The sequence below is a fragment of the Littorina saxatilis genome, linkage group LG7 (assembly GCF_037325665.1).
Source record: "Littorina saxatilis isolate snail1 linkage group LG7, US_GU_Lsax_2.0, whole genome shotgun sequence".
Classification (NCBI taxonomy): Eukaryota; Metazoa; Mollusca; class Gastropoda; order Littorinimorpha; family Littorinidae; genus Littorina; species Littorina saxatilis.
In genome coordinates, this window is record NC_090251.1 from 7,851,333 (window position 1) to 7,878,454 (window position 27,122).

Genomic DNA, 27,122 nt, shown 5'->3' on the forward strand with positions numbered 1-27,122 from the left:
CATGCGTTGTGTTTGTCCTAGGGTTGGCCGAGTGGCTGTGAAAGCAATGTGGGCAGGCACTCACCGCAGCTGTCTCCCTGTGTTGTCGGTTTGGCGATTCCCTCAGTGCACGTGCACCGAGATGTCTTGCCATCACAGTTTGCCCCCACCTCGCACGCTTCGTTGTAATTGCACTCCTTGTTCAATGGGAGCTCTGCTCACACATACACACACACACATATGTACTGTGCATACATACAGGCAGATATGCAAACACATACAGACATATAGGCACAAACATACACACAGATATGCACACGTCGATCGTTTTAGTTTATACCGTACGTTTCTGTGAGTTCACTTCTAGCGGTACCATTATTTGAGCAGAGGTGCATACTGTAACCCATGTAACAGAAATCTGTGATCCCAAAACATGTCAGATAACAAAGTTGACAGCCTTATGGGCTTACCAGTGAATTCAAGTTACCCTTACGAGTTACTTTCCTCTTTTTTTTCTTTCGCAAATACAATACAAAATACCCAATTATTTGCTCTGAACGTGTTGTAAGCAAATGATTTCAAGAAACCAATATAGTTCATATTAAGAAATGACTGTCGTAAAGTGTACTGAAACCTATTTCAATGTACTGAATATGTAACGGCTCACTAGCGAATTCAAGTTACTTCCCCTGTATTTTGACACTTTATCATTTGCTTCAGGAATAACTTCCCTTACTGTTTTGCACATACAAGACATATACTCAATTATTTGCTTTGACTGTGTCAGGAACAAATTGTTTCTTTAAAACAATACAGTTCATATACTTAGTAATTCATTATTAGTACACTCTTTGACTGCAATTTATGTTCCTTGTATGGTCAAACACATCAATTTTATTGTCCATATAAGGTAACAGGTGGTATAAAGCTATGGAACAACCAGGAAAACCATGCTGTAAATGTCTGAGCATGTGCTTTGGAGAGCTAAACCATTGTGTAATTATCTGAGCATGCGCTTTTGTTGTCAAAATCCACTTGATTTTCTATTTTGGGCTGCGCAGGAATCTCCAGTTACCAAACAAAGCTTCACGAAGTCGATTTCGGTCTCAATTAAGGACGGGCTTAATATATAGCGTAAATCACTCGATCTGTAGTTTTAACAGGTTGTAACTGCTGTTCGGGTTCCTCCTGTGCTACCGCCCTGATATGGTCCTTCGTGGTCGGCTGGGCGTTAAGCAAACAAACAAACAAACAAAATCCTCCTGTGCTTTTCCAGGAGGGTCAACCAAATTCGGGTCATGTTGGCAGATGATCAAACCCTTGAAATAGGCAAAGTTTCAGAGCGTTAGCTTCAAACACGCCTTGGAGAACGCTAATATTTTGTTTGTTTGTTTGCTTAACGCCCAGCCGACCACTAAGGGCCATATCAGGGCGGTGCTGCTTTGACATATAACGTGCGCCACACACAAGACAGAAGTCGCAGCACAGGCTTCATGTCTCACCCAGTCACATTATTCTGACACCGGACCAACCAGTCCTAGCACTAACCCCATAATGCCAGACGCCAGGCGGAGCAGCCACTAGATTGCCAATTTTAAAGTCTGAGGTATGACCCGGCCGGGGTTCGAACCCACGACCTCCCGATCACGGGGCGGACGCCTTACCACTATGCCAACCGTGCCGGTAACGCTAATATTAAGTTTGTATTAATCGAACATGACCCCGATGTGACCCCAAAATATAATGAGGGTCAATCAAACGAGTGTCAAGTCGGGAGATTATTAAACCCTAGAAGTGTGCAAAGTTTCAAAGCTCTAGCTTCAAAAACGATAACGTCTACGTTAAGTTTGTATGAATCGGATATGAACCCGATGTGACGCCAACATTTGACAGGGTCATCCCAATTAGGGTCAAGTCGGGAGATCATCAATCACAAAAAGTGTGTACAGTTTCAAAATTCTAGCTTGAAAATCAGCCGAGATAACCTTAACATTAAGTGTGTTGTCCACAGCCAGACGGACACTGCTCTGTTCAGTACTAATTAGGACCCACCAATCACTCAAATGAGTCAAACATTCAAGATCACGAAAAATCACGATTTGGGTTGAAACTTCATCCCGTGTCTCGCTTTAGAAACACACAAAAAACGTAAACTACTTACTACACACGCCACTTGAATCACATCTCTGTCCAACCGCACACATATCCTTTCTACTCCGACAGTCCACACCAGATGTCCAGCCTGAAACATGATCCCCCGTGGTTCGTCATCAAAGACACTAAAGTGTAAATATTTTCACTTATGACATTGAGTCATGATCAGGAAACAAGTGGTGTTAAGTAATATACTGTGGGCCCAATTCAGCATCAACATTGGACAAACAGTCTTCAAAGCGACCAAACCCTTCGACACAGACACAGTATTGGCATCACGGGGGACCTAATTTGCATAAACAAATTGTAGTTAATTTTGTAGCTGAATGTTGAGTAAAACAGAACATATCTTTACAAACCCTACACCCCCCACCCCCCTGAGAAAAAATGGATGTATACAAAATTGCACGGACTAATTGGTGTCTAAAATTACTATTTTGATTTAAATTGTATTATAACCAAGTTAGCACGACAAATAAATAGACTGTCAGCAGAAATAAAAATCAAACTACCATAGCTTATAATTGAAAGTAGTTTGAATTTGAGTAGCTTATAATTCGCAACTATTCTGATGTACTCAGATATATTGTTAATCTTCACTCCATTTCTTTGCAATATGTTCCGCTTTTTTCATATATTTGCCAATGAACTGTATTGCTCTAGCAGTATTGTAAAACTGTATGCACATTTTGAACTCCTGAGTATTGAGTACATGTAAAATGCTTAGGTATTGAATGTAGAAAAACGATTGTATTGCACTCAAAAAACACAAAAAAACATTGCTTATAATTATGGCATGAGTGAAACTCTAATAAACTTCTAGAATCTTATTCTAATACGGATAAGAATAGATGCAAGTGTGTGCTCATACATTTCGATTAAAAGGCTGGGAGACATTTTTGAAGTACCATCAACATCATTTTACCCGTTATTGATACAAAAAAATACTTTGACATACGTTATCTCCCGTTCTTGGGAACATTCTAGATATTTTAGCAGCAGGTCTAGCTTCGACTCAATACATTTTGTGAGAATGATCAGGCATGCCTGCATCATACGAGTTACCTCCCTTCCATTTCAAACAAAGTGAGATTAACCTCCCTTTCTGAACTGTCCGGTTATTTTGTTCTTCTTCATTTCTTCTCCTCATAGGAGCAAATGATAGTCTCTAATATCACTGGCATTATGTGCTTGCTACGGGTAAACACTAGGCTTATACCTGGCCTTGCACTATATAGGCTGTACTCAATAAGGGGGAAGTTCATAATCTGAGAAAGGACACAATGAATCAAGAAACTCAAACCCGGCCAGGTTCACTTCTGCGGCTCCTATGCAGTGTGCATACACACTAGCTTGTTCGTGCCTCTTGCCATCTCTGAGGTATGGCGACACCAGACAGACAGACAGACAGACAGACAGACATGCACACACGCACTTACATCCATCCTGTGATATATATGATTTTGGTTACGTGTTGTCATGACAATAAGCACGGACATGATAATCTCTCTCTCTCTCTCTCTCTCTCTCGCTCTCTCTCTCTCTCTCTCTCTCTCTCTCTCTCTCTCTCTCTCTCTCTCTCTCTCTCTCTCTCTCTCTCTCTCTCTCTCTCTCTCTCTGTAAGCATAATTTACTCACGGCAGAACGAGTCCTTGTCACAAATGGTATCCCGCCGGCAGAACCTGATCTTTCTCCCTTCACATGAATCCCCAGCGTCAATAGCTGGTGACAACACACAGGGTAAACCGAGAGAAAGTGTGCACAATGAAGCAATATGGTGATCAAAGCAAATGCCTAAGTACAACACACTCCACACGCTGTATCTGTCAACATTCAAAGGACAAGCAAAACAGGCCACATCATTATGGCACAGGGGGTCGAGTGGTAGGGATACATTTATTTTGGACAGGGGCATAATATCAGAAAATAACGTGAAAGTCACAACGGGAAAAGGGCAATAAAGACGATAGTACAGGATCAATGGTTTGGGGTCCACTGTCGTATCAGTGAAATCTGCATGTGAAGCACTCTGATAATGTTGCAAACCGCTAATTGTTGTATCAATTGTCTTCAAATGTATCGGACAGAGAGTACAGGGTGGGGGAGGGAGGGGGTATAGACCATAGTAAATGAAGCGTAGGGTCAGGGGTTGTAAATTCAGACACAGGGTATGTAGGACAAGGTTACAGTGCCGCCTCAACTTTTACTAAACGTCTGATATGACGTCATACAAAACAGCAGTTATCGAAAAAATTAAAAGAAAAAACAACGTCTGACAGTACCATCTGGAAGAAGTAGTAAGTAATGTTTTATTAAGATAGGTCGAGTAGTTTTCTCAAAACAATTGCTCTACACACCCACACCCACACACCGCCACCACCACCACCACCTCCACCACCACCCTCGTCTCGATTCCTGGTCCGTCTGAAAACAGTTAGTCAAAACTTGGTTAAATGTGAAAAGATTAATGTCAGTAAATCCTTGCAGAATACTCTTGAGAATGAAAACAATATACATCCACATATTTTTCACTTACCACAGACATTTCCATAGTCACAAACTAAGCCTGGAGAACATGGGGAAGTCGTATTGCAGTTGGAACCGGGTCCTTTGGCTTGCAAAAAACAAAACAAGTCGCACGAAGCGTAATTACTACATTAAGTCAATCTGTCGAATTCGCAGAATGAAAATAACATGCAGACAGCATTCCTTTTCGCCAAAACAGTATAACTTTGTCTAACGCGGCAATGCGCCAAGACAGCACTGGCACCTTCTCCAAAAACACGTAAATAAAGTCACAAGCAAGTACAGTGCAGTAGCGTATAGCGCTTCACAGAATAGCGCATTGTTCTCTATTCTTTTCAATTTGTTTGAGCTTGTTTAAAATCCAAACATAACATATCTTTATGTTGTTGAAATCCGAAAATGAAAAAAAAAAAAGAATAAAATGAAATCTGTTTTGGATCGATTACTTAACTATAAATTTTGCATAAAATGTTTCTATCTTTAATGACATAACTCATTAATTGATTTTTAAGCTTCCAAGTTAAAATGCAATCCCTTAGTCCAGCCTTATTCGGAGATCGTTTGACCAACATTTAAATCAATGTAATCGAAAAATGAGAGTGTGACAGTGCCACCTGAAATTTCACAAAATGCCCGATACAACGTCATCAAAGACATTCATCAAAACAAGAAAAGCAAAGGCTTACACGACTCACCTTCGCATATCCCTTTACAGAGGACCAACCCCCCTCTCCCCTTTTAGACCCCCCAATAGAAAGTCTCCTCCCCTCTAAGAAAAAAACAGAAGATTCCCTCCCTTCGTACCCCCCTCCCCCCCCCCCCCCCCCCCCCCATACACACACACACAAAAAAAAAAGAACAACAGTAACCAAAAATCAACAAACAAAAACAACATTTTTACGATTTAATTTTGGACTGCCACCGGGCAGGTCTTAGTCGCCCTCAGGCACAGACACTCGTCACGGGGTGGGCGGGGTCTATGTCTTGGCTGTCACTTGTGATGGACGGTCGTCTGTTCGGGGTCTTTTCTTATGGTTTATATACAAGGTATGATACTGAGTCTCTCGACCTCGTCGGCAAACTTCGCATTCCTGCCATACACCGCTTAGCAAAGCAAAACAACGGCTATGATAAAATCAAGCAGACATTAAACTATCAGGACGTTGCTACGGCTGTTATTTTGCAAAATGGCACGGATTTTGGCACACAAAAACCCACGTTGTTCTAGACGGAACAGAAGTTACATATGACTTACTTCCCCTTATAATCAAACCGAGACAACAAGCTGTGCCTTCATTGGCTGAAGGAAACATATTGCGCGAAATCTGACGTGTAGATCTGTTGTAGATTTTACAAAAACATAAGAAGGTTGGTTTGTACAGAGATCTGTAGTAACTCTGGTTTGTACTAACGGTGCAATCTTGAAAAAAATTGTAAGATTGCTTTTGTTGCTCGAGACTGGTATTTTTATGGAGCTTTTCTCAATGTCTGTCCTAAATTACGCACCATAAGAGAGAGGGAGGGAGATAGAGGAAAGAGAGAAATTTTGTTTCCCATCTACATCAGTTACGGGTTGGTTGTTGATGTAGAAGGATAGGAAAGGAGTCAGGTCAGATCATGCACACAGCACGAGACACTTGCAGAGAAGGATTCAGAATGTTACTCATCAGGGTTCTTGCATGCTTACAGTGTGATCTTTCTTGCTATTGTTTCATCAATGAACATAATGCCACAGCAAAACATATTTAACCAAATTGTACTTAGTGGTTAATGTTGAGAGTGAAGTTAAGATTTATCTTTTTAAGAAGTGGAAGTTCAGGCTATCCAAATAATCTAAAGTGCAGGCTTAGGTTCCCAGTTAGCTTGCACACAAAGAGCACTAAGTGCAGTGGCATCTGTGTCTGGGTGGCCGAGTGGTAACGCACTTGCGCTCGGAATCGAGAGGTTGCGTGTTCGACCCTGGGTCGGGCCGCTATTTTCTCCCCCCTTTCCTAACCTAGATGGTGGGTTCAAGTGCTAGTCTTTCGGATGAGACGAAAAACCGAGGTCCCTTCGTGTACACTATATTGGGGTGTGCACGTTAAAGATCCCACGATTGACAAAAGGGTCTTTCCTGGCAAAATTGTATAGGCATAGATAAAAATGTCCATCAAATACCCGTGTGACTTGGAATAAAGGCCGCGAAAGGTGAACATTCGCCTAACAGGCTTGAGGTTTGCTGGTCGATGTGAATGCGTGATATATTGTGTAAAAAATTCCATCTCACACGGCATAAAGCGCTTTGAACTTCGGATAAGGCGCTATATAAATAAAGAGAATAATAATAATAATACAGGTACAGAGTAGGGCAACCGAGCTTGACCCATTTGTGCAAATCAATTATAAGTTGATCAAAATGCTAATCGAGTCGATTAACACCCTCCTGCTGCAGATTTTATGCACACATTTTTTCAACAAAGCAACTAATTGTTTACAGGTTCTAGTGTTCATCACAAGACATACAATTATTTTTATTTTCAGAAGACTTATAATCAGGATCATTCCACATCTCATACCTGCATGTGCATACTTCCAAACCCTTGAAGAAGTCATACATGAGTAATTATATCATGATCCTTCATATGTATTTATTTCAAATTAAATTCAGTAAACACCTCCATATGTTACTAATGCATACCACACAACAATATAGAGAAAGACACACGTAACTGATAATCTGCATTCAAAATTATCACACTTCTTTCGACACACACACACACTTTTTGGAATCCTACTGCTAAAGCTGAACGAACACATTTAACAGCAACATGCGAGCATTCATTCTTGTATTAAAGAAACATGTAAGTATACACTCTTCTTTCGTCTTTCAATAGCCATTTTTGTTGATTGAAAAATTCAACACATGATGGTAGTACTCATGAGCTTGGATGTGCAGGGTTTGGAAAGAACATATTATTTAATTGCAGAAAATGTGTATTAGGACCGTGAGGCCTTTCATCACTTGCCTGAACATTATTATCCCTTGAAATAATTAAGGTTCATAAGGGTCGGCGGTCAATAAAACCCAAAGTAGATTTGTTTCCAAGCATCGTCAACAATAGTGTTGCTCCTGGGCCTAAGTTTTTTATTCACTGGTCCATATTATTTTCTGATTTGAAGCACTGCTGTGACCACTGGCTAGTCAGCCTGCTGTCTAATACACTTTTGACATGTTGGAGGCCCTCTGATTGAAAAAAATATTGTAATAAATCTTGAAGAAGTTGGCCGTTTAGCGAAAGCCACTTCCTGTCCACTGTATAGTTCTTGCACCCTTCCGACTGTTGCTGAAACGATCAGTTCAGAAAATCATTAGTGCGTGTAGTCTCAAGCCAAAACACTGCAGCTTTTCTCTTTCACATATCCATCTACTTATTTGTTTTGCTTTTGTAGTACACTGACTCTCATTTCTCAAATAAAACAAGTCGTGTAAGGCGAAATCAAAACATTTAGTCAATCTGTCGAACCCACAGAATAAAACCAGAGACTGAAGAGTACACAGACTGTGTACTCTACAGTCTCTGATAAAACTGAACGCACTGCATTTTTTCATGAAGACGAAACAGCTTCGTCAATCCACGCAGCAAGGAAGTCGCTCAATTTGTCCGTGCAACACGAAGTGAAACTAACACGCAAGAATAGCAAAATAGCATACTGCGGTAAGCAGGGAAGAGCGCTTTTCTGTATTCTTTTTAACTTTTTGAGCTTGTTTCGAATTTCGAATATTATATTTATATGTTTTTGGAATCAGGAAATGATAAGGAATAAGATGAAATCATTTTTGGATCGATTTCTTGAATAATAATCGAAGAACTAATTAACCTATTTTCGTTAATTGTGATCACATTTTAAGAATAAACATGACATATGTATATATTTTTTGATTCAGAATTTGATGAAGAATACGATGAAATTGATTTGAAATCTGTTTGAGACAAATCGATTTTAATGACAACTTTAATGAGCAAACTCATTAATTAATTGTAAAGCCTCCAAGCTGAAATGCAACACCAAAGTCCGGGCTTCGTCCAAAATTACTTGACAAAAATGTCAACCAATTTGGTTGAAAAATGAGAGCGTGACAGTGCCGCCTCAACTTTCACAAAAATCCAGATATGACGTCATCAAAGACATTTATCGAAAAAATGAAAAAACGGGTGGGGATATTATACTTTTTAACTCTCATGTAAAGTTACATGAAGATCAGTCCAGTAGTTTTCTCGGAATCACTTTATACACACACACACACACACACACACACACACACACACACACACACACACACACACACACACACACACACCACAAACACACACACACACACACACATACATACGCCACGAAACTCGTCTCGATTCCCCGTCTCGATGTTAAAACATATAGTCATTACTTGACTAAATGTAAAAAGAAACAAAACTAAAAACAGAGGAAACAAACACCACCACCACCACCGCCACAAACAAGAACCTAGCTGAAGACAAACTGTTTTGCATAACGCAAACATGTGCATAACTCAAAATGGTAATTAGACAGGTAATCAATCATGTCTAACAGTCAATTCCTAGAAGTGTGTAACGTTAATAACATAAGTATAACAACTGAAGGGAGTGCTCGTGTGGCTCACCTTCGTCTTAGATTATTTGACTCAAAAATTATCTGGCACTTTGACTCCACAAACAAACGATACATATCTGCTTCTTATATAACCCTTGTCTTGAAACTTGAACGAGATCAACCAGACGTGATTCATGGCTAGACATGGAAGTGTAATATGTTTGAAAAATCTAGCTAGCTAAATACAAATCAAAGAAAAGGACAATTCCCCATAGTTTTATATACTGACCTTATTTGCTATGACTTTGACATTTCATAATGGCCTTCCAAGTGTGCATCATGATTGACTGTAGCTTATGAACCCTAAGAGGATGTAAAGTTTAAAAGCTGTAGGTTCAAAAACGATTTTTTTTTGTTAAATGACTGGAACATTACTTTTCTGCCGGCCACACCCTCTGCCACTACTCAGTACTAAGACTCCGGCAATTGGCATGTGTCAAGACAGGCGCTTTCCCATCCCACTGCAAAATAAGACATTCTGAGTTTTTTAGAAAATCAGCTACATCACAACCTCTGAAGTATAATCAGCTGCGAAAAAAAGCAGTGCGATGCTTGAGCTTTTTTTCAGTTTAATACGATACTAATTGTACAAATTGAAATAGATATGAAATGAAAACAATGCACTGCACCTGAAATTAATGCTCATTTTTTTCGTGGCATACAGATAAAAAGCTACTAGAATTAAGAAGTACTTGTTCCATTTAACACAACTATTGAAAAGCACACGATTATTTCTGAAATTTGTAATTGGGAAGATTACTTGGCATTTTTGGGTGTTAAATACATTCATTCATGATATAAGCAAGTCACATTTATTTTTTTCTTTAGTCACCCACATTCTCAATTACTACCTTTACTTTTAGTCTGTATCTGCCACTGTTCAGAACATTTTTACTTTTAATCTAATCCAGATTCCAATCGAATATGTTACAAACACTAAAACAGTTAGTGTCAATTTCCAAATGGAGACACAAAAAAGAAACTAACCTGTCAAAATATGGTTCCATGGCATATGTGTCATCTCAGGATGTGACATGATCAAGCACTTTCCACAGGTCGTGAGAACTAGTACTGTAATAATAAAAATCAAAAAAAAAATCATGGATATACACATTAAAAGTATAATGCAACAGAACATTGAGTTTGTTTAAAACTCAAAATTTTAAATACAAATGTTTCACTGGAAAACACACACACACACACACACACACACACACACACACACACACACACACACACACATACACACAGAGATGAATATTGTATGTCCCAATTAAACCATTGAAGAATAGGTGTCTTAACTTACTCAGAGATGAACAGTTGACCTTCTGTTGTTACTACTCAAGAGATTAGTACTGCTCATGCATGCCGCCTCGGGTTTTCCGTGTTCGGCCTGCATGAAGTTCCACAAGCATCCTCTGTGTAAAGGATAGTCTCTTTGTCACGTCTGTATAGCTCCACTGGATATGAGGCTTCTTGTAAAGTTCCTATGCAATTTGCTGTTCCAGCACTTTCAGTCATCAATAGAATACTCCACCTGCAAAAATGCCAATAGTGAATACCCCTAATAATAATGTGTAAAATAACTTCTGATTCATAATGTAGATCTACACCAGAGAGCCGAAATTGTGTGACTGGACAACTGATGGATAAACCTGATGAAATATAATCTTTATTTGGTATCACTCGGAAATTGCTGCTTCCATATTTAGCTATGAATCTTCAAATTACAATTTGAAACTGATTTACCCTTCACCTTCGCTTCCAAAAATCACATCAATCTAAGAGAGGAAACATAAAATCATAATTTTAGAACTTGTTATTTGCTTCTGGTCGTTAAATCTGAATAGTATTACAACTGCACTAGGTGCACAGACTGAGTTTGAGATCTACTTCAGTGAGTGAGCTGCCCTACCCACGCAACCAAATAATCTCTCTCTCTCTCTCTCTCTCTCTCTCTCTCTCTCTCTCTCTCTCTCTCTCTCTCTCTCTCTCTCTCTCTCTCTCTCTCTCTCTCTCTCTCAAAATAGGCTGCTGCAGTGCTGAAGGGTTTGGAATTATCTATTCGAAAATTTGCTCACCTTCAAATGTGGACTCCGTTGCGTCTTCAGCAGAACTTAGTCATACCATGGCTTATAATTATGTTTCGTGACGTTCAACAACAGGCTTTGAATTAGTTCATCTCTGCTCCTGGTTGAAACAAAACCACAACCCCTTACAAAACAGACTTTCCAGCTGACGACCGCCGCTGACAACTTTTTAATTATGCCTGGTCACGGGGTCACATGAGCAAGAAGCATGCGCAACCTGTCTGTCGTCTCCTGCAATCTCGGTTTATGATAACTCCACGACTTCCGTTCCGTCTAGAGCGACGAAGAGAGTTTTACCTTGTAATGGTAGTAGTCTTGAGAGCGCACAGGCCCCGCCCACTTTGATCCCGACCCGCTCGTGACGAGTGCCTGAGCCCTCAGCCAGGCTCACATCATGCCCCGCACGTAAACTAATTACTTCAAAAGCCTAAATGGAAGTCTATTAGTCTGGGCGAGAGGGAGAGTTCTTTCTGTGTTGAGTACTCTACCTCAAAACATTGTGTGTGATTACGTAAGAACATTCTAAAAGATGGTGTGAGTCCATTTTGGCATACCGCACACATCCTTTAGCCACAGAACGTGTTCACGAGAAATGCTAATAACTATTTGGCGGGAGATGCGAACTGACAAAGCGCATGAAGTTTCTTTTGGCTCGCAACACTAAAGGTATGTGCAGGCATCTATGAGATAGTTGTGGGAAGCTCCTGGCATTTTATATCGTAATCTGCGACAAAACGACAAATCTTTCCTCTCCTTCTTGTGACTTAGGCACTGCATCTTTAAGGGGTCAAAACAACTCTCCAGCAAACATTTTCATGCTGTGAATCTGAAATTTGACAAAAACAAGCTTAAGTTTAGTCATGTTTGCTGATTATCAACACCTACATATGTGTCACACTTTGAGGCTTTTGCTTCCAAAATATCTGAGAAAACGCAACTAAAGGTTCTATGTACATGACCTTGCTGTGACCCCAACATGTGACGAGAGTCAGCAAAACTAGGGTCATATCGGCAGATTATCAAACCCTCGCAGTGTGCAACGTGTCAAAGGTCTAGCTTCAGAAACATTCGACCGGGAACATACTTCTTCCAATTCAGTAGGGGGGCGACTATCCTCAACCCGGCGGGTGCCCAGGTGGCGGATAGGGGAACGGCCCCCAGAAATGGGGGCCAGCTGCGAATATAGAATAAGCAGTCCCGGACCAACTAGCGATGTCTCTACTGGGTGGGTTGGCAGATGGCACTGACTACCCTATAAATACCCTACGTGTCCTACGACGGTTACACCATGCGAGTAAGAGCCGCATTAAAAGCTCTTGCCCCGGGGGTGGGACACCCGGTAAGAAATCCCCCATGTGTTCCCAGGGTTAGGTTTTTGAGCCAGGAACTAAGGGCGGGGTAACCCTGAAAGAAACCTAAGGGCTGAAGTCGGTGGATCTGGGCCAACAGGCGCACCTTAACCAACCACAGATCCACGCAAATCGCAAAAAATGAAATGTGTTTTTGTCAAACTTGACCCTGAATGCTTCGATCCAAACATTTTGCCGAGGGTCAACCAAACTGGGATCATGTCGGGAGATCACCAAACCCTAACAATCGGGGGGTATATTCATTGGTTTTTGAACATTCAATAAACCACAGAGGTGACACTAACTCGAGGCCCACATTGCATTATTGACCAAAACTGGATTCTCTTGAGACCTGTATCAATCCGTTTGCAGTTATCCAACCCTAAGAATATCCCACAGATACAGACTTGTTCGAGTAACCATACACAATATTTCACACGCGATTTAGAATTTCACGAAGTGAACATCACTAAACATAACCAATGTGACATTTACAACCAGACGGCATCAACGACTTCAACACTTGCGCTTGTATCATCATAATTGTTGGGTTTAGGTAAGGGCAACAAGAAATCAGATCAGGAAAACGACTTCCAGACTCCATACAAAAAGAGTCAACTGAGTCGACTTAACAGTTAAATTAAACGCTCACCACAGGTAAAGTTGGCACGTAAGGTGTCGAATTCACCATTGCATTGACAGACACCAAGATTGCTGTCACATATCGCAAAGGGATCACTGCAACTTTCCTTCCCCTGGGGATCCTCATCCGTCACAGTACACACACTTCCAATCTTGCCGCTGCTTGGAACTGCACATTGAGTAACTTCGGTTTTTATAGTGCCCAGAGATGTCATCACACATCTCACACATCTAGTATACAGCAAATGTGGACATTCTACTCAAACGAGGAGTCACAGTAAGTAGACATAACCAAGCTAAGCAAAGGTCACTCTCGCGGAAAATCGGTAGTCCCCAAAACAGGGGGACAAACTAACACGCTTTCACCTTGTGCAGTTAGACAGTTCGAACGTGTCTTTTGCGTTGTTTTTGGTGTTAACAAATAACCTACGATTAAAGAACAGACATCTGCCTCGAGGTGCATCTCAATTTTGAAGAATTCGTAGCTTTATTTTATTGAATATCTTTTCTTAAAAAAAAACCTCACGATCATCAAGACTTGAAAAATAGTGTGGTCCCTGCTAAAAATACGATTTTGTGGTAGTTCTATCGTTTATCTTACCGTTCTGATCACTTACAGTCATTAGCACCGGAGTGTGCGGAAGACTCCAAAATGCAGATGAAACACAGCAACCCCGCTACATCGCAGCCATTTTGAACGATCTCAGGCAGTAACTATTTTTTTTATCAAATGCTTACGAAAACTCATGCCGTCAATAGATGTTCAAGTTTGTTTTCTCAACAATGTTTATGAAGTGGATTAACAAACAATAAAACTACTGTTATCCGGAAAATGTCTTAGTTCGCTGAACAACAATCGGTTAGATCGGGAAAGCCATATCTAGCATCATACAGAATTGTTCATGAACCTAAAAATACACTAAAGTCTTTTTTTTTCCAAAACTATAGTCCGTTTCAAAGACTTTCAGCAATTTTCAACATTGTAAATCGAGATAACTAGACACTTCAAAAGAAATTTGGTTCACAAAACAGTCTTCCGGATCACAAACCATTGTGTGAAATTTTCTTTCACGAAGTGTACGTATTTTTCTAGCAAAAGGCATGTCCCCTGTTTTGAGTGAACACTGTTTGTGTTGTGCACTACCAGTGTTTTTAAAAAAAATACCAAAAATACACAGCGGCCATAATTTCTCTTTATTTGAATGTATTTCAACTTCACAAAGTGCAGATTTGTTTTAAATCAATCAATCAATCAATCAATCAATATGAGGCTTATATCGCGCGTATTCCGTGGGTACAGTTCTAAGCGCAGGGATTTGTTTATTTTTTTTAATTTTTATGCAATTTATATCGCGCACATATTCAAGGCGCAGGGATTTATTTGAAAACAAGTCTTGTAAGGCAAAATTACTACATTTAGTCAAGCTGTGGAACTCACAGAATGAAACTGAACGTAGTCCGCCGCTAGTGCAAAAGGCAGTGAAAGTGACGAGCCTGTTTGGCGCGGTAGCTGTGGCGCTGTGCTTCATAGCACGCTTTACTGTACCTCTCTTCATTTTAACTTTCTGAGCGTGTTTTTAATCCAAACATATCAAATCTAATGTTTTTGGAATCAGGAACCGACAAGGAATAAGATGAAATAGTTTTTAAAACGATTTCGGAAATTTAATTTTAATCATAATTTTTATATTTTTAGTTTTCAGAGTTTGTTTTTAATCCGAATATAACATATTTATATGTTTTTGGAATCAGAAGATGATGAAGAATAAAATAAAAGTAATTTTAGATCGTTTTATAAAAAAATAATTTTAATTACAATTTTCAGATTTTTAATGACCAAAGTCATTAATTATTTTTTAAGCCACCAAGCTGAAATGCAATACCGAAGTCCGGCCTTCGTCGAAGATTGCTTGGCCAAAATTTCAATCAATTTGATTGAAAAATGAGGGTGTGACAGTGCCGCCTCAACTTTTACAAAAAGCCGGATATGACGTCATCAAAGACATTTATCGAAAACAAGAAAAAAACGTCCGGGGATATCATTCCCAGGAACTCTCATGTAAAATGTCATAAAGATCGGTCCAGTAGTTTACTCTGAATCGCTCTACACACACACACGCACAGACAGACAGACACACACACATACACCACGACCCTCGTCTCGATTCCCCCTCCATGTTAAAACATTTAGTCAAAACTTGACTAAATGTAAAATCAGTTGGTTATAACTACAGTAAGGACGCACTGAGCCTGGAGTAATTTCTCAAGTTCCAAAGTGTGACGAAAAAGGGAACAACGAGGGCATCACGGGAAATGAATGCAGGGTAAAACGTGAGAAAGGAAAATAATCCTCCAAGAAGCTTACTCGGATCATCAGTCTTCACCTGGGAAACAAAGTAAGCTACAGCAACAATCCCCCTTTAGAGTTACATTACCACACATAATGTTTGCCTTCTCTCTCTCTCTCTCTCTCTCTCTCTCTCTCTCTCTCTCTCTCTCTCTCTCTCTCTCTCTCTCTCTCACGGTTTGGTGACATTGATTGGGGAAGAAACCCTTTGTAGGGTGCCTTTCCGAAATTGCGATGCAAAGCGCCTGTGCTTATCGCAACTGAAGGATTTGTGCTGACTAGGTTTGCACGAGGAATTCGTTTTATCTCCACGCCTGGGCTGGAGTGCGAGATGTAATATTGTGTACATGATTTCCAAGTGCGGGATTTTGCTGACTTGGCAAAGTCAGCCAAGGTAGTCCTGCGTAAAGTAAACGCGGTTCCGATGTGATGAGCGAGTTGTCACAACAAGCCGTCACATGCCAACCCACTCGCCTGCATGTTCTATTTTTATTCTGCACAACCTGCTGTACTGTTAATTTTATTTCTATCAAAGTCTGCCTGCGACGGGCTGGGCCGCACTAGCAGACGATGCATGGCTGCTTGTTTATTTCTCCATGGCAACAAACTCCGTTGGAACGAGAACTCGGATTAGAGTAATATTAAAGTTCAACATTGAATTAATTATACGCTCATATTAAAGAGGAGAGTGTTGAAAGACAAAATAAAATTAAACAGTCGAAAATATGTTACTTGAGTTCAGTACTTTTCCGGAAGTGAGCCCAGGCTAGTGATGGGTCGGCTAGAGATTACAAAAATAATTTGTTTCCACATCAGCTTGAAAGCTGCTAAAGTGTTCGTTTTTTTGTTTGTTTTTTGTTGTTTTTTTCTGTGTTTTTTTAAATCTCAGTTGCATGCAGGCTGCTTCAACCCTTTCTTTTTTGCCTTTTTTTGTTTTTGTTTTTTGTTGTTGTTGGCGGGGAGCATCCTTCTTCATTGATTTTTTTTTTAAAGTAATGTTTTTACTATAACATTAACATTACTATATCTAAATGTATTTTAAGCAACTTTTCTATATAACAATTCCCTCTCAAAAATGCATACAATATCCAGAGGGGAGCCATATCTATAAATACCAACACACATTTTGGCTATCACAATCAAATAATTCACATAACTTATTAGTGCCTTGGAACTTTGTGAATTTTCAAATACGCCCAAAAAAACTTCCTTTACGGTAATTTTAATAATCATATTATATTTACAATTCACTTTATCCTCAACGCATTTCCAAATGGACATAATTTTCGGGCAAAAGTAAAAGAAATGTTCAATATAATCAATTTCGTTCTCACAGTGAGTACAGCAATTACTCACGGAAATGCCTATTTTATACAATAAAATATTTGTGGGGTAAATATTGTGCAATATTTTCCAATGCAACATTCGCAATCTTGTTTCAGTGGTTACTTTGTTTACCATTAACCATTGCTCTTTTCCCGGCCTGAAATCAAATTTATGTTCCCAAAATTTAACTACAACCGGCTCCACATATTTTTCCTTTATAATTAATTTGCGAAATTGACAAGGCTTACTCAGGTTCTTTAAATCGTTGAATCCACATACATTTCCATTTGCAGAGCGTAGTGTTGCTGCTTTAACTGCTGTACAAATCACCCTATATTCAAAGAATCTTGTGGGCTTACATCCAACCTTCTGCTGCATAATATTAAAGGGCACAATCTCATTACCAACATATACATCCTTTACTCGACAAACGCCTGCTTTAATCCAGTCGCTAAAAAACAGGGTTTGGCCGCAATAGATTATATCCTTGCTGTTCCATAAACACGTATCACTTAATAACATGTCTCCACCTACTGCTCTCTGAATCATGTCCTTATTTTTCAACCAACAAATTAAAACTTGTTTCCAAAATACATTTTTAATTAATCCCAATCCTTTAAAAATTTTTACCGTGGTGTTAGATTGGAAGCAACACAACCTTTCACCAAGCTTCGAAAACATATGTATCGGTATCTGTTTCCATCTTTCCTGCTTTTCGTTCAATAAATTTGCCGCCCAGGACAACAAACAAGAGGACTGCATATCAATGACATCAATCATTTTTAAACCCCCATCAGGAAACTCTTGACACATCACTTTTCTTTTAACTTTCTCAAATGCCTTAGTGTTTGAAAATCGTTTTTTCCAAATAAATCTGTAAAACATAGTATTTATCTCAGTCAATACCTTTTCGGGTATTACCAGTGCTTGCAACGGATAAATAATCTGCGATAACAAAAGAGATTTCACTATGCATATTTTCCCCATGATACTACAATTTCGTTTAAACCATTTTACAATGTTGCGTCGTATATTTTCAATACGGCTTGTCCAGTTTTCTTCAATCTCAGAGACCGATGAGGAGCTACTGAAATAAATTCCCAAAATCTTCACTTTTGTAGTCCACCTTAACCCGCACTCATTTTCATTACCATATTTATTACTGCCCAAGGCCATGATTTCAGTTTTTTGTCTATTCATTGCCAAACCAGATAATTTGGAAAAATAGGTAACAAGGGTTAATGCGTTTTTTAACTCATCCATATCGTTCAGAAATAGGGTCACATCATCAGCATATAATAATATCTTAAAGAACATATCATAATTATCATTAGTTTCTTTTGGCAGAGGCAGACCCTTAATTGAACCATCATTTCGAATTTTCAAGGCCAACAATTCTAATGCAAGGATGAAGGCCATCGGTGAAAAAGAACAGCCCTGTCTGATATCTGCGTTCAATTCAATACATTCCGATAACCAGCCCATACAAGAAGAGCAAACGCTCGATCGAGTCACTTTCGCAGTTCTGAATATTATATGAGGCATCAGATGGACAGGAAGAAATTGCTATTCACAACACAATGAGTCACGTTCACATAAAATTTGAGCCCGGTCACTTTTATAGTTTCCGAGAAAAGCCCAACGTTAAGTTGTGTGTTGCCGAACAGAAAAGGCTAGTTATCTCCCTTGTTTTTCTGATAACGTTCGTAAAAGACTACAGATGTAAATACTTTGATGTAAAGAATAATCCTACAAAGTTTCAATCACATCCGATGAACTTTGTCAAAGATATAAAATGTCTAATTTTTCCTTTGACGCTGACCTGTGACCTTGAAAAAGGTCAAAGGTCAACGAAACCATCGTTAAAGTGTAGAGGTCATTGGAGGTCACGACTAAACAAAATATGAGCCCGATCGCTTTGATAGTTTCCGAGAAAAGTCCAACGTTAAGGTGGTGTCTACGGACGTCCGGCCGGACAGACTAACACTGACCGATTACATAGAGTCACTTTTTCTCAAGTGACTCAAAAATTGATACAACTTTCCGATTTATACAATAGAATCTCTACCCATCTTACAAAGACGGCACCAAAGTTAAATCGTTTAAATGCATACACAATATACTCTTTGGAAATCGTGTCAAATGCAGCTTTATAGTCCAGTGCTACAAGGAACCCAGGTTTATTATATTCGTTTACATACGACACTAAATCGTCTATTTGCCGGATCGCTGAACTAATGGTTCGACCCTTCAAAAAACCATACTGATCTTCACCAATAATATCTAAAATAACTTTAGATAGGCGAACTGAAAGAGTCTTCGCCAATATTTTATAATCAGTGTTTAATAGTGAAATCGGTCGCCAATTATTAAGGTCGTCCCTTGGTAACTGTTTACCCTTATGAATTAATATCATTATTGCCCGTTTTTGTGTGACGGTTAATTCTCCCTTTAAAAAAGATGCATGAAAGGAGTTCAATACCATGTGTTTTATTTTACACCAGAAGAACTTCATAAAGCTGTTAAAGTGGTCGTGTTTGTAACATTGTTGGCATTAAAAGTTTAAAGTAAGAATTTTACTTTCAGAAAATCAGTACAGGGCCGATGGAAAATACGTGCGTCATAACGTTTTAGAAATGTCCCAATTACAAAGGAAAGGTCAAGGTAGTTGAATGCTGCAAGCGGATGTAAACAAACTCTCAGCGCCAAATTCAAAACACGAGGAATGGAGAATGCTTCCCACAAAATTAAACTTACAGAGAAAGCATAATTTGGAGATCACTTAATAAGTTTAAAAGAAATATAAACAAACAAAAGTTCTCAGTGCATCTCGTCTGTCGATCGCTTGTCTTGTGATGATCTTTTATAACTTGATGAGCTTCGGCGGTGTGTCAAGTTTTATCATCGTCTCAAAGTAAAATAACAAGAATAATGCCGGAATCATCAACAAATCAAAAATGTACAGTTAAATTGTCGTTGAGAAACTGGTTACATCTTGTGCTCAGTTTCTCTGCAACAAGCAAAGACAGTGGCCGTGTTGACTCGCTCATCGTTATAAAACTGTACAGTGTACACTTTTAAGATTACAACGAAAAGGCCTCAGCAAAGCCCTGTACAGCGCTTCTATGCTGTGGAACATCGCCTGCGGCTAAATTGGGTGATTACTCATCCAGGGCAATGTTCAATGTTATGCTGACTGTTTGACAGGCGAGACCAGGGATGGTTCGCCACATTTGGAGAGACGTTTCAGTGGATTTGATTACCTGAGTGGTCGACAGTAAACTGCGCTATACTTTTGACGATAGCGATTGGTCGCTGGAGTCATGTGATGTTTTTTACGAGCTTTGGGGGAGACATTGAAACGACCCATTTGGCATAATTATATGCTTCAATTTGAGAAGGTCGTTTCTCGTCTAAGAGTTGATGGTGTTCAACACGTGGTGATATATTTTTTTGTCAACGTGCCTGCTCTGCTTTGCACAGGAGGGCTCTTGGAACAACGGAGAAGTGACCGCCTTTTTGCTGCAAGATATGTTTTGACGACGAGGTCGTCAGGTATTACTTGACTGGGTTTTGAAGGATTTCAACGCAGTGGAAGACTTATGAGGTCGACGCGCTTCTCCGTCAGTGAACAACGGAGAAGGCTCAGTACAAGGGTTTGGCCGACGGACGATAAGCCATACACTGAAGCGGTTTCGCATAAGGAGAGCTACACATTCATAGGCTGTTCAGGTAATAAATCATTATTAAACGTTGTTGACGAGTCAATGTTTGTGGAATGAAATACTCTCTATTGTTCTGTCCAGGATAGCGCATAATATGCTCTTTGTGACGCTAAAAGTATAATCTGTATATGTTTTTTGCAGATATGGAGAGAAGGAGGGAAAATGGCTGATTTGTTGTTTTAAAAGTTCGTTTGTGCAGGCCACGTGCTCTATGAAATATGTAAAGGTGACAATCATGTTTAAAGGTGGAGTGTGAAGGGTTGCGTGGCATGTTTAGTGCACCGATGCTTTTGGTTGCAGCTGCTGTAACCGGAACATCATATGCTGTAACCGGAACATCATCTCCTGTAACCGGAACATCATCTGCTGTATCTGTATCGGGAACATCTGTATTCTGGAACGTCTGTATCTGGAGCTTCTGGTGTGCTGTTGCTGTTGCGGTTGCTGTTGCTGGTTCTACCTACTCTACTTATTACCATTGCTGGTAATTTACGGGAGGACCTTCAGCGGCTGAGTGAGGCGCCTGATATCTCCACTATTCCCTGCTTCGTTCTACGCTAACCGGCACTACAATCAACGGAGCAGTTGTGGAGATAGATTATTTACGGGTTTCCCACTCCGTGACAAAAAGCTAAGTGTACCATGCTTTTGCGCCTTTCACTACCAAGTCACCTTATGCATTCATGATTATATTTGAGTCGTGACAGCGTTGGCCGTGTGACACCTGCATTAACCAGCGCTTTTGCATAACAGCTATTTTTCCTGTCTTTACACGGGTTTAGCGTGTTATTATCATTTAATAAACTGAACGAAGGCTTATTGTGTGCATATACTCATGACAACCTGTTGTGACGTCATACGCATGACGTTTTTCAAAACTACAGAGTGCTTTCTGGCTGTTGAAAGTCTGACCAATTAAACATAATCTCTTTTGTCATCAGTTAAAGCTTACAAAATTCTCAATCCCGAGGCATTTTGAGGGAACTTGTGTTTTACTGGCACTTTTGTCAGTTACTTTCTTTACGTCTTTGACGTAAAACAATGTTAAAAGTGAAGTATTGAGGGAGCTGGCGAGATCGTATATAAACAGGCGTCTGAAACTTATACTTTTGTTGATTCTATCTTTTTAGTGTGACTGCGAGAGTGGATCATGGTGTGGATAGTCAGTTAGCAGTAATTGACCGTTCATAATCATCTTCTGTGATCCATGAAACGTGACACATACACACACACGCGCACACAGACACACGTACTGCAGTTATCTGTTTGACATTCACACTTGTCAGAGTTGCAGTTGGCTCCAGCTAAGCATCCTGTCGGCCTCTCGGAGCAGCTTCCGTCTGCCGGGATTCCTGTGGGATCAACGACACTCTTTACAACCCCACATGATCAAAATAATGAGAAAAATACATAACTATTTTCCTTTATATTAGTATACTTACCATACATCACGTGTGCTTGATCTACTAGCAAGCGTATACCCACGATTGACAAAAGGGTCTTTCCTGGCAAAATTGTATAGGCATAGATACAAACAAGAAGGGCAAAGCCCATACGACTCACATGCTTTACACATTTTTCCTACCAAAATACATGTGACCTTGACCCAAGGTCAAGGTCATCCAAGGTCATGCAACACAAAGCTGTTAATTCAAGACATAGGAAGTACAATGGTGCTTATTGGCTCTTTCTACCATGAGATATGGTCACGTTTAGTGGTTCACTACCTTATTTTGGTCACATTTCATAAGGGTCAAAGTGACCTTGACCTTGATCATATGTGACCAAATGTGTCTCATGATGAAAGCATAACATGTGCCTCACATAATTTTTAAGTTTGAAACAGTTATCTTCCATAGTTCAGGGTCAAGGTCACTTCAAAATATGTATACAATCCAACTTTGAAGAGCTCCTGTGACCTTGAGCTTGAAGCAAGGTAAACCAAACTGGTATCAAAAGATGGGGCTTACTTTGCCCTATATATCATATATAGGTGAGGTATTGAATCTCAAAAACTTCAGAGAAAATGTGAAAAATGTGAAAAATAGCTGTTTTTAGGCAACATTTATGGCCCCTGCGACCTTGACCTTGAAGCAAGGTCAAGATGCTATGTATGTTTTTTGGGGCCTTGTCATCATACACCATCTTGCCAAATTTGGTACTGATAGACTGAATAGTGTCCAAGAAATATCCAACGTTAAAGATTTCCGGACGGACGGACGGACGACTCGGGTGAGTACATTGACTCACTTTTGCTTCGCATGTGAGTCAAAAATGTCCACCAACATACCCGTGTGACTTGGAATAATAGGCCGTGAAAAGTAGGATATGCGCCGAAATGGCTGCGATCTGCTGGTCGATGTGAATGCGTGATGTATTGTGTAAAAAATTCCATCTCACACGGCATAAATAGATCCCTCCGCCTTGAGTCCGAGTCTGGAGATACGCGCGCGATATAAGACTTCATATAACATAACATCTGATCTTCAATGAGTCCGAATCACATTCACCGTTCTCAGTTTACTTGTTGAAATTAAGCTTCAACCTCTCCTATAACACAGAAGTACTTGTTCTCATGTCTATTTTGCTTTGAAAAATCTGCTACCGGGGTTGTTTTTGATTGTTACCATGCGCGAGTGCTGAACGAAGGCTTATTGTGTGCATATACTCATGACAACCTGTTGTGACGTCATACGCATGACGTTTTTCAAAACTACAGAGTGCTTTCTGGCTGTTGAAAGTCTGACCAATTAAACATAATCTCTTTTGTCATCAGTTAAAGCTTACAAAATTCTCAATCCCGAGGCATTTTGAGGGAACTTGTGTTTTACACGTCACGTGTTTTAGGGGGGTAGGGTGACGTATAAAGGTAACGTCAGTGTACAAACCAAGACATGTCAGTTAAAGCCAGGTTATTTCTCCAACTGTGAACACAGTTTTTGGGCACTTTCAATGGTTAATTTCGGCTTCAGACAAGTCGACGCAAAGAGTAATAGAAGAAAATTAGACGTAAACTATGAAAAATGTAATTCAATTTCAGAAAGATCACTATCATTATAACAAATTACTTGTTAAAACCTAAGGTAATTATGTTAGCTTCAATTCTGGCTCTCTTGTTGCTAGCATGCACTCGGATTGTTCGTTTTATCAATGAAATAATACAAGTAGGCAGAAACTGAATTTCGATCTGTGTGTTGTATCAGTAAAACTGAAATTTGAAAAATCGCCAGGTTAGAATCGAGTTTATTTTGACATTTTCTACTTTAAAAATGATTGTTCTCAGTAATTAGACACATCTTATTCTGCGCATATTTTTGTCGGGGTTCACCGTTAAATCAGGCTGATAATTGCAGTGCTAAAAGCCACTCTTGACAATCCCTGTAGGACCACCGACACCCCTTGTTGCTGCCGCAATTTAGGCTCTGAACACCCAGTGGTATAAGGGAAATAACCGTCGCATCTTTTCTGGTCAAGAAATTATCGGATAGTTCCCCCTTGCGACTATTTGCACTTGTGTATATTCTCTGAGAAAATTAGTCCGCCTTTTAGTATTCTTTATCATAGTTTTAATTGTTATCATTGAGGATATAAACTTAGTTAAGGTTTTGTTTTTAAAGAATAGTTTATGTCAAACTATAACATTTATGTACTTGTTATGGTTCTATTAATTGAGCAATTATTGCGCTAGGTAGCGCCGGTTTTGAGGGTTGTGTAAGCGTGAGTTCGTGCGAGACAGTCCCACTGACAGACCGGCGTCTTCGTCGTTCCACTTGACTTTTCGTAGCAGCCAGACTAAAGAGGCACTGACTTTGCTGGGTGATTCATATCTCACCGAAAAGCGTTTCGCTGTCATCATATCAAGAGAGAAGACGAGGTACGAATTATGTATGGGTTGTCATGAATGTATGCGGGCAACGGCGAAACTAGGGTAAAGCTCGCATGGCGGCGTGTGTTCACATAACACACAAGCTTGGGGTGATTTCAGTGTTTTCTTTTATTTTGGTCAACAAACTGATTTTATTATGTCAATTTAATCTATGTACAACTAACAGTGTGATTTACGATAAACAGTGTGATACATGAAATGCATGTTATTTATAACTTGATATCTCTGTTTTTATTCATTATTGTTTCGTGTGGTTTATTCCAGTTTTTACGGCCCTGTATGGTGAATAAATGAAGATTCCATATACATCCGTGTTGACGTCTTAATGTGAGGCAGCGACACCCCTAACAACCCCTGTAAGATCAAATACAATCTTTGCACCTTCTGTAGAATCAAAGACACTCTTTACGCCCCCTGTAAGATCACAGACTCTGCCACTAAAGGTCTTTTCGATGAGAAGTCATCTTTCTCTAAGGACCCCAACAGGCTTTTTTTGGTGTCAAAAACGCGTTCATTTGCGTTTTGGCGTGACTTAGGTTAACCAGGCATATGCATGCCGTAGGAAATTTTTTTCTCACCTTCCCTCACAGGGTTTAGTTTATTTCGGAATCGTTTTGGGCCATAATCCGACGAATTTCGAGGCTGAAGCGAGGCGTTTTCGCGTTCCGATCTGGCGGCCATTGTATCGCGAACGTCCGCGAGAGTACGGAAGTGGTGAATTCTGGGTAAAATTCTGATGACGTCACAAACAGTGAAGCAACTTTAGCTGCTGAACCTTACAGTTTTGAGCCTGGGGGTTAAAATCAAGGGTCTGGGCGCCCCGTGATTAGTATTTTTTTTTACAAATCACGTTAATGCTCCCGATATTTTCTTGTCATCTCCAAAGTCAAGGCACAAAAACAAAATCCCTTGACTTTTGGGGTAGCGCGACTGTTTATGTTCAAATTGGTTTTTTTGTTGTCATTACTAGATTGTCCCGTCGCTGGGAAATTCGGGTCACTTCCTCCCAGTGGAAAGCTAGCAGCAACAAAGTCGCGCTACCCCAAAGTCAATGGATCTATGGAATTTTTTTTTCTTTTCTGTATTGTCCCATCGCTGGGAAATTCGGGTCGCTTCCTTCCAGTGGAAAGCTAGCAACAACAGAGTCGCGCTACCCCAAAGTCAATGACTCTATGAGAATTTTTTTTAATTTCTTTATTGTCCCATCACATTCCACAACTTGGACACATACCACAATTTCAACACATTACACGTCTTGGACACATACCACATCTTGGACACATACCACAACTTGGGCACATACCACATCTTGTACACATACCACAACTTGGACACATACCACATCTTAGACGCATACCACAACTTGGACACATTACCACATATTGGACACCTACCACAACTTGGATGCATACCGCAACTTGGACACATACCACAACTTGGACACATACCACAACTTGGACACATTATCAAATCTTGGACACATTACCACATCTTGGACACATACCACATATTGGACACATACCACAACTTGGACACATTACACATTACCACATCTTGGACACATTACCACATCTTGGACATATACCGCAACTTGGACACATTCCACATCTTGGACACATTACCACGTCTTGGACGCATATCACATCTTGGACACATACCACAACTTGGACACATTCCACATCTTGGACACATTCCACAACTTGGATACATTCCACAAATTGGACCACAAGCGCGACTCTTGTTGCTACTAGCTTTTCACTGGGAGGAAGCGATCCGAATTCGCCAGCGATATAGGACAATAAAGAAATGAAAAAAGAAAGAAAAACAAATCTAATGGATCCCTTGACTTTGGGGTAGCGCGACTCTGTTGCTGCTAGCTTTCCACTGGGAGGAAGCGATCCGAATTTCCCAGCGATGGGACAATAGGCTGAATAGATTTTTTTTTTTTTAAATTGTTACAAATCGCGGTTTTAGGTTCGACGTAATTTGTAAAATATTTTTTACATTTTTACAAATCACGGGTTAACAGCTCAGTTGGAGGTTTAATTGGTGTCAGTGTGTAGATGTACATGCTGGGGGAGTGGCTTGGGAGCCGGCGAGCAAATAGCTGTACCGTATCAGCGTCTGTTGCTAGAGATCGTTCTTATTGCGGCGTCCGAGTTGAGACGGAAGTGTCCCATCTATCTGGGTTGATAATCGGGGATTAATGTAGAGTTGTATCCTCTTTGTCAGGTTTGAGGCACAAAGTTTACGAGGAAAAATCTCTCAAGGGTGGACGTCAAATGTCTGCTAGACTCAGCAAATAGATTAGGCAGCCTATGATCACTGTTGATGGTGTTGTTGTCGTCGTGGATAAAATCAAGGTTGTTACGTGTCAAATCAATCTTGTTCCACCTACTGTTTATCAGTGTAAAGCTGTTGTTGGTGGTGTTGTTGACATTGTAGTTC

At 40.0% G+C, this 27,122-nt stretch overlaps 1 protein-coding gene across 1 annotated transcript in view; it reads right to left on the reverse strand.

The window, feature by feature from the left end:
* Positions 1–27,122, reverse strand: part of LOC138970629 (multiple epidermal growth factor-like domains protein 10) — a 120,119-nt gene that overhangs the window by 53,220 nt on the left and 39,777 nt on the right. Inside the window, exons 7-12 of the mRNA XM_070343099.1 lie at positions 22,042–22,140; positions 13,401–13,559; positions 4,670–4,747; positions 3,772–3,855; positions 2,141–2,221; positions 65–193 (exon numbers count right to left, since the gene is read on the reverse strand). Coding sequence (XP_070199200.1) covers positions 65–193; positions 2,141–2,221; positions 3,772–3,855; positions 4,670–4,747; positions 13,401–13,559; positions 22,042–22,140 — 630 coding nt within the window. The remainder of the gene's footprint in view (positions 1–64; positions 194–2,140; positions 2,222–3,771; positions 3,856–4,669; positions 4,748–13,400; positions 13,560–22,041; positions 22,141–27,122) is intronic.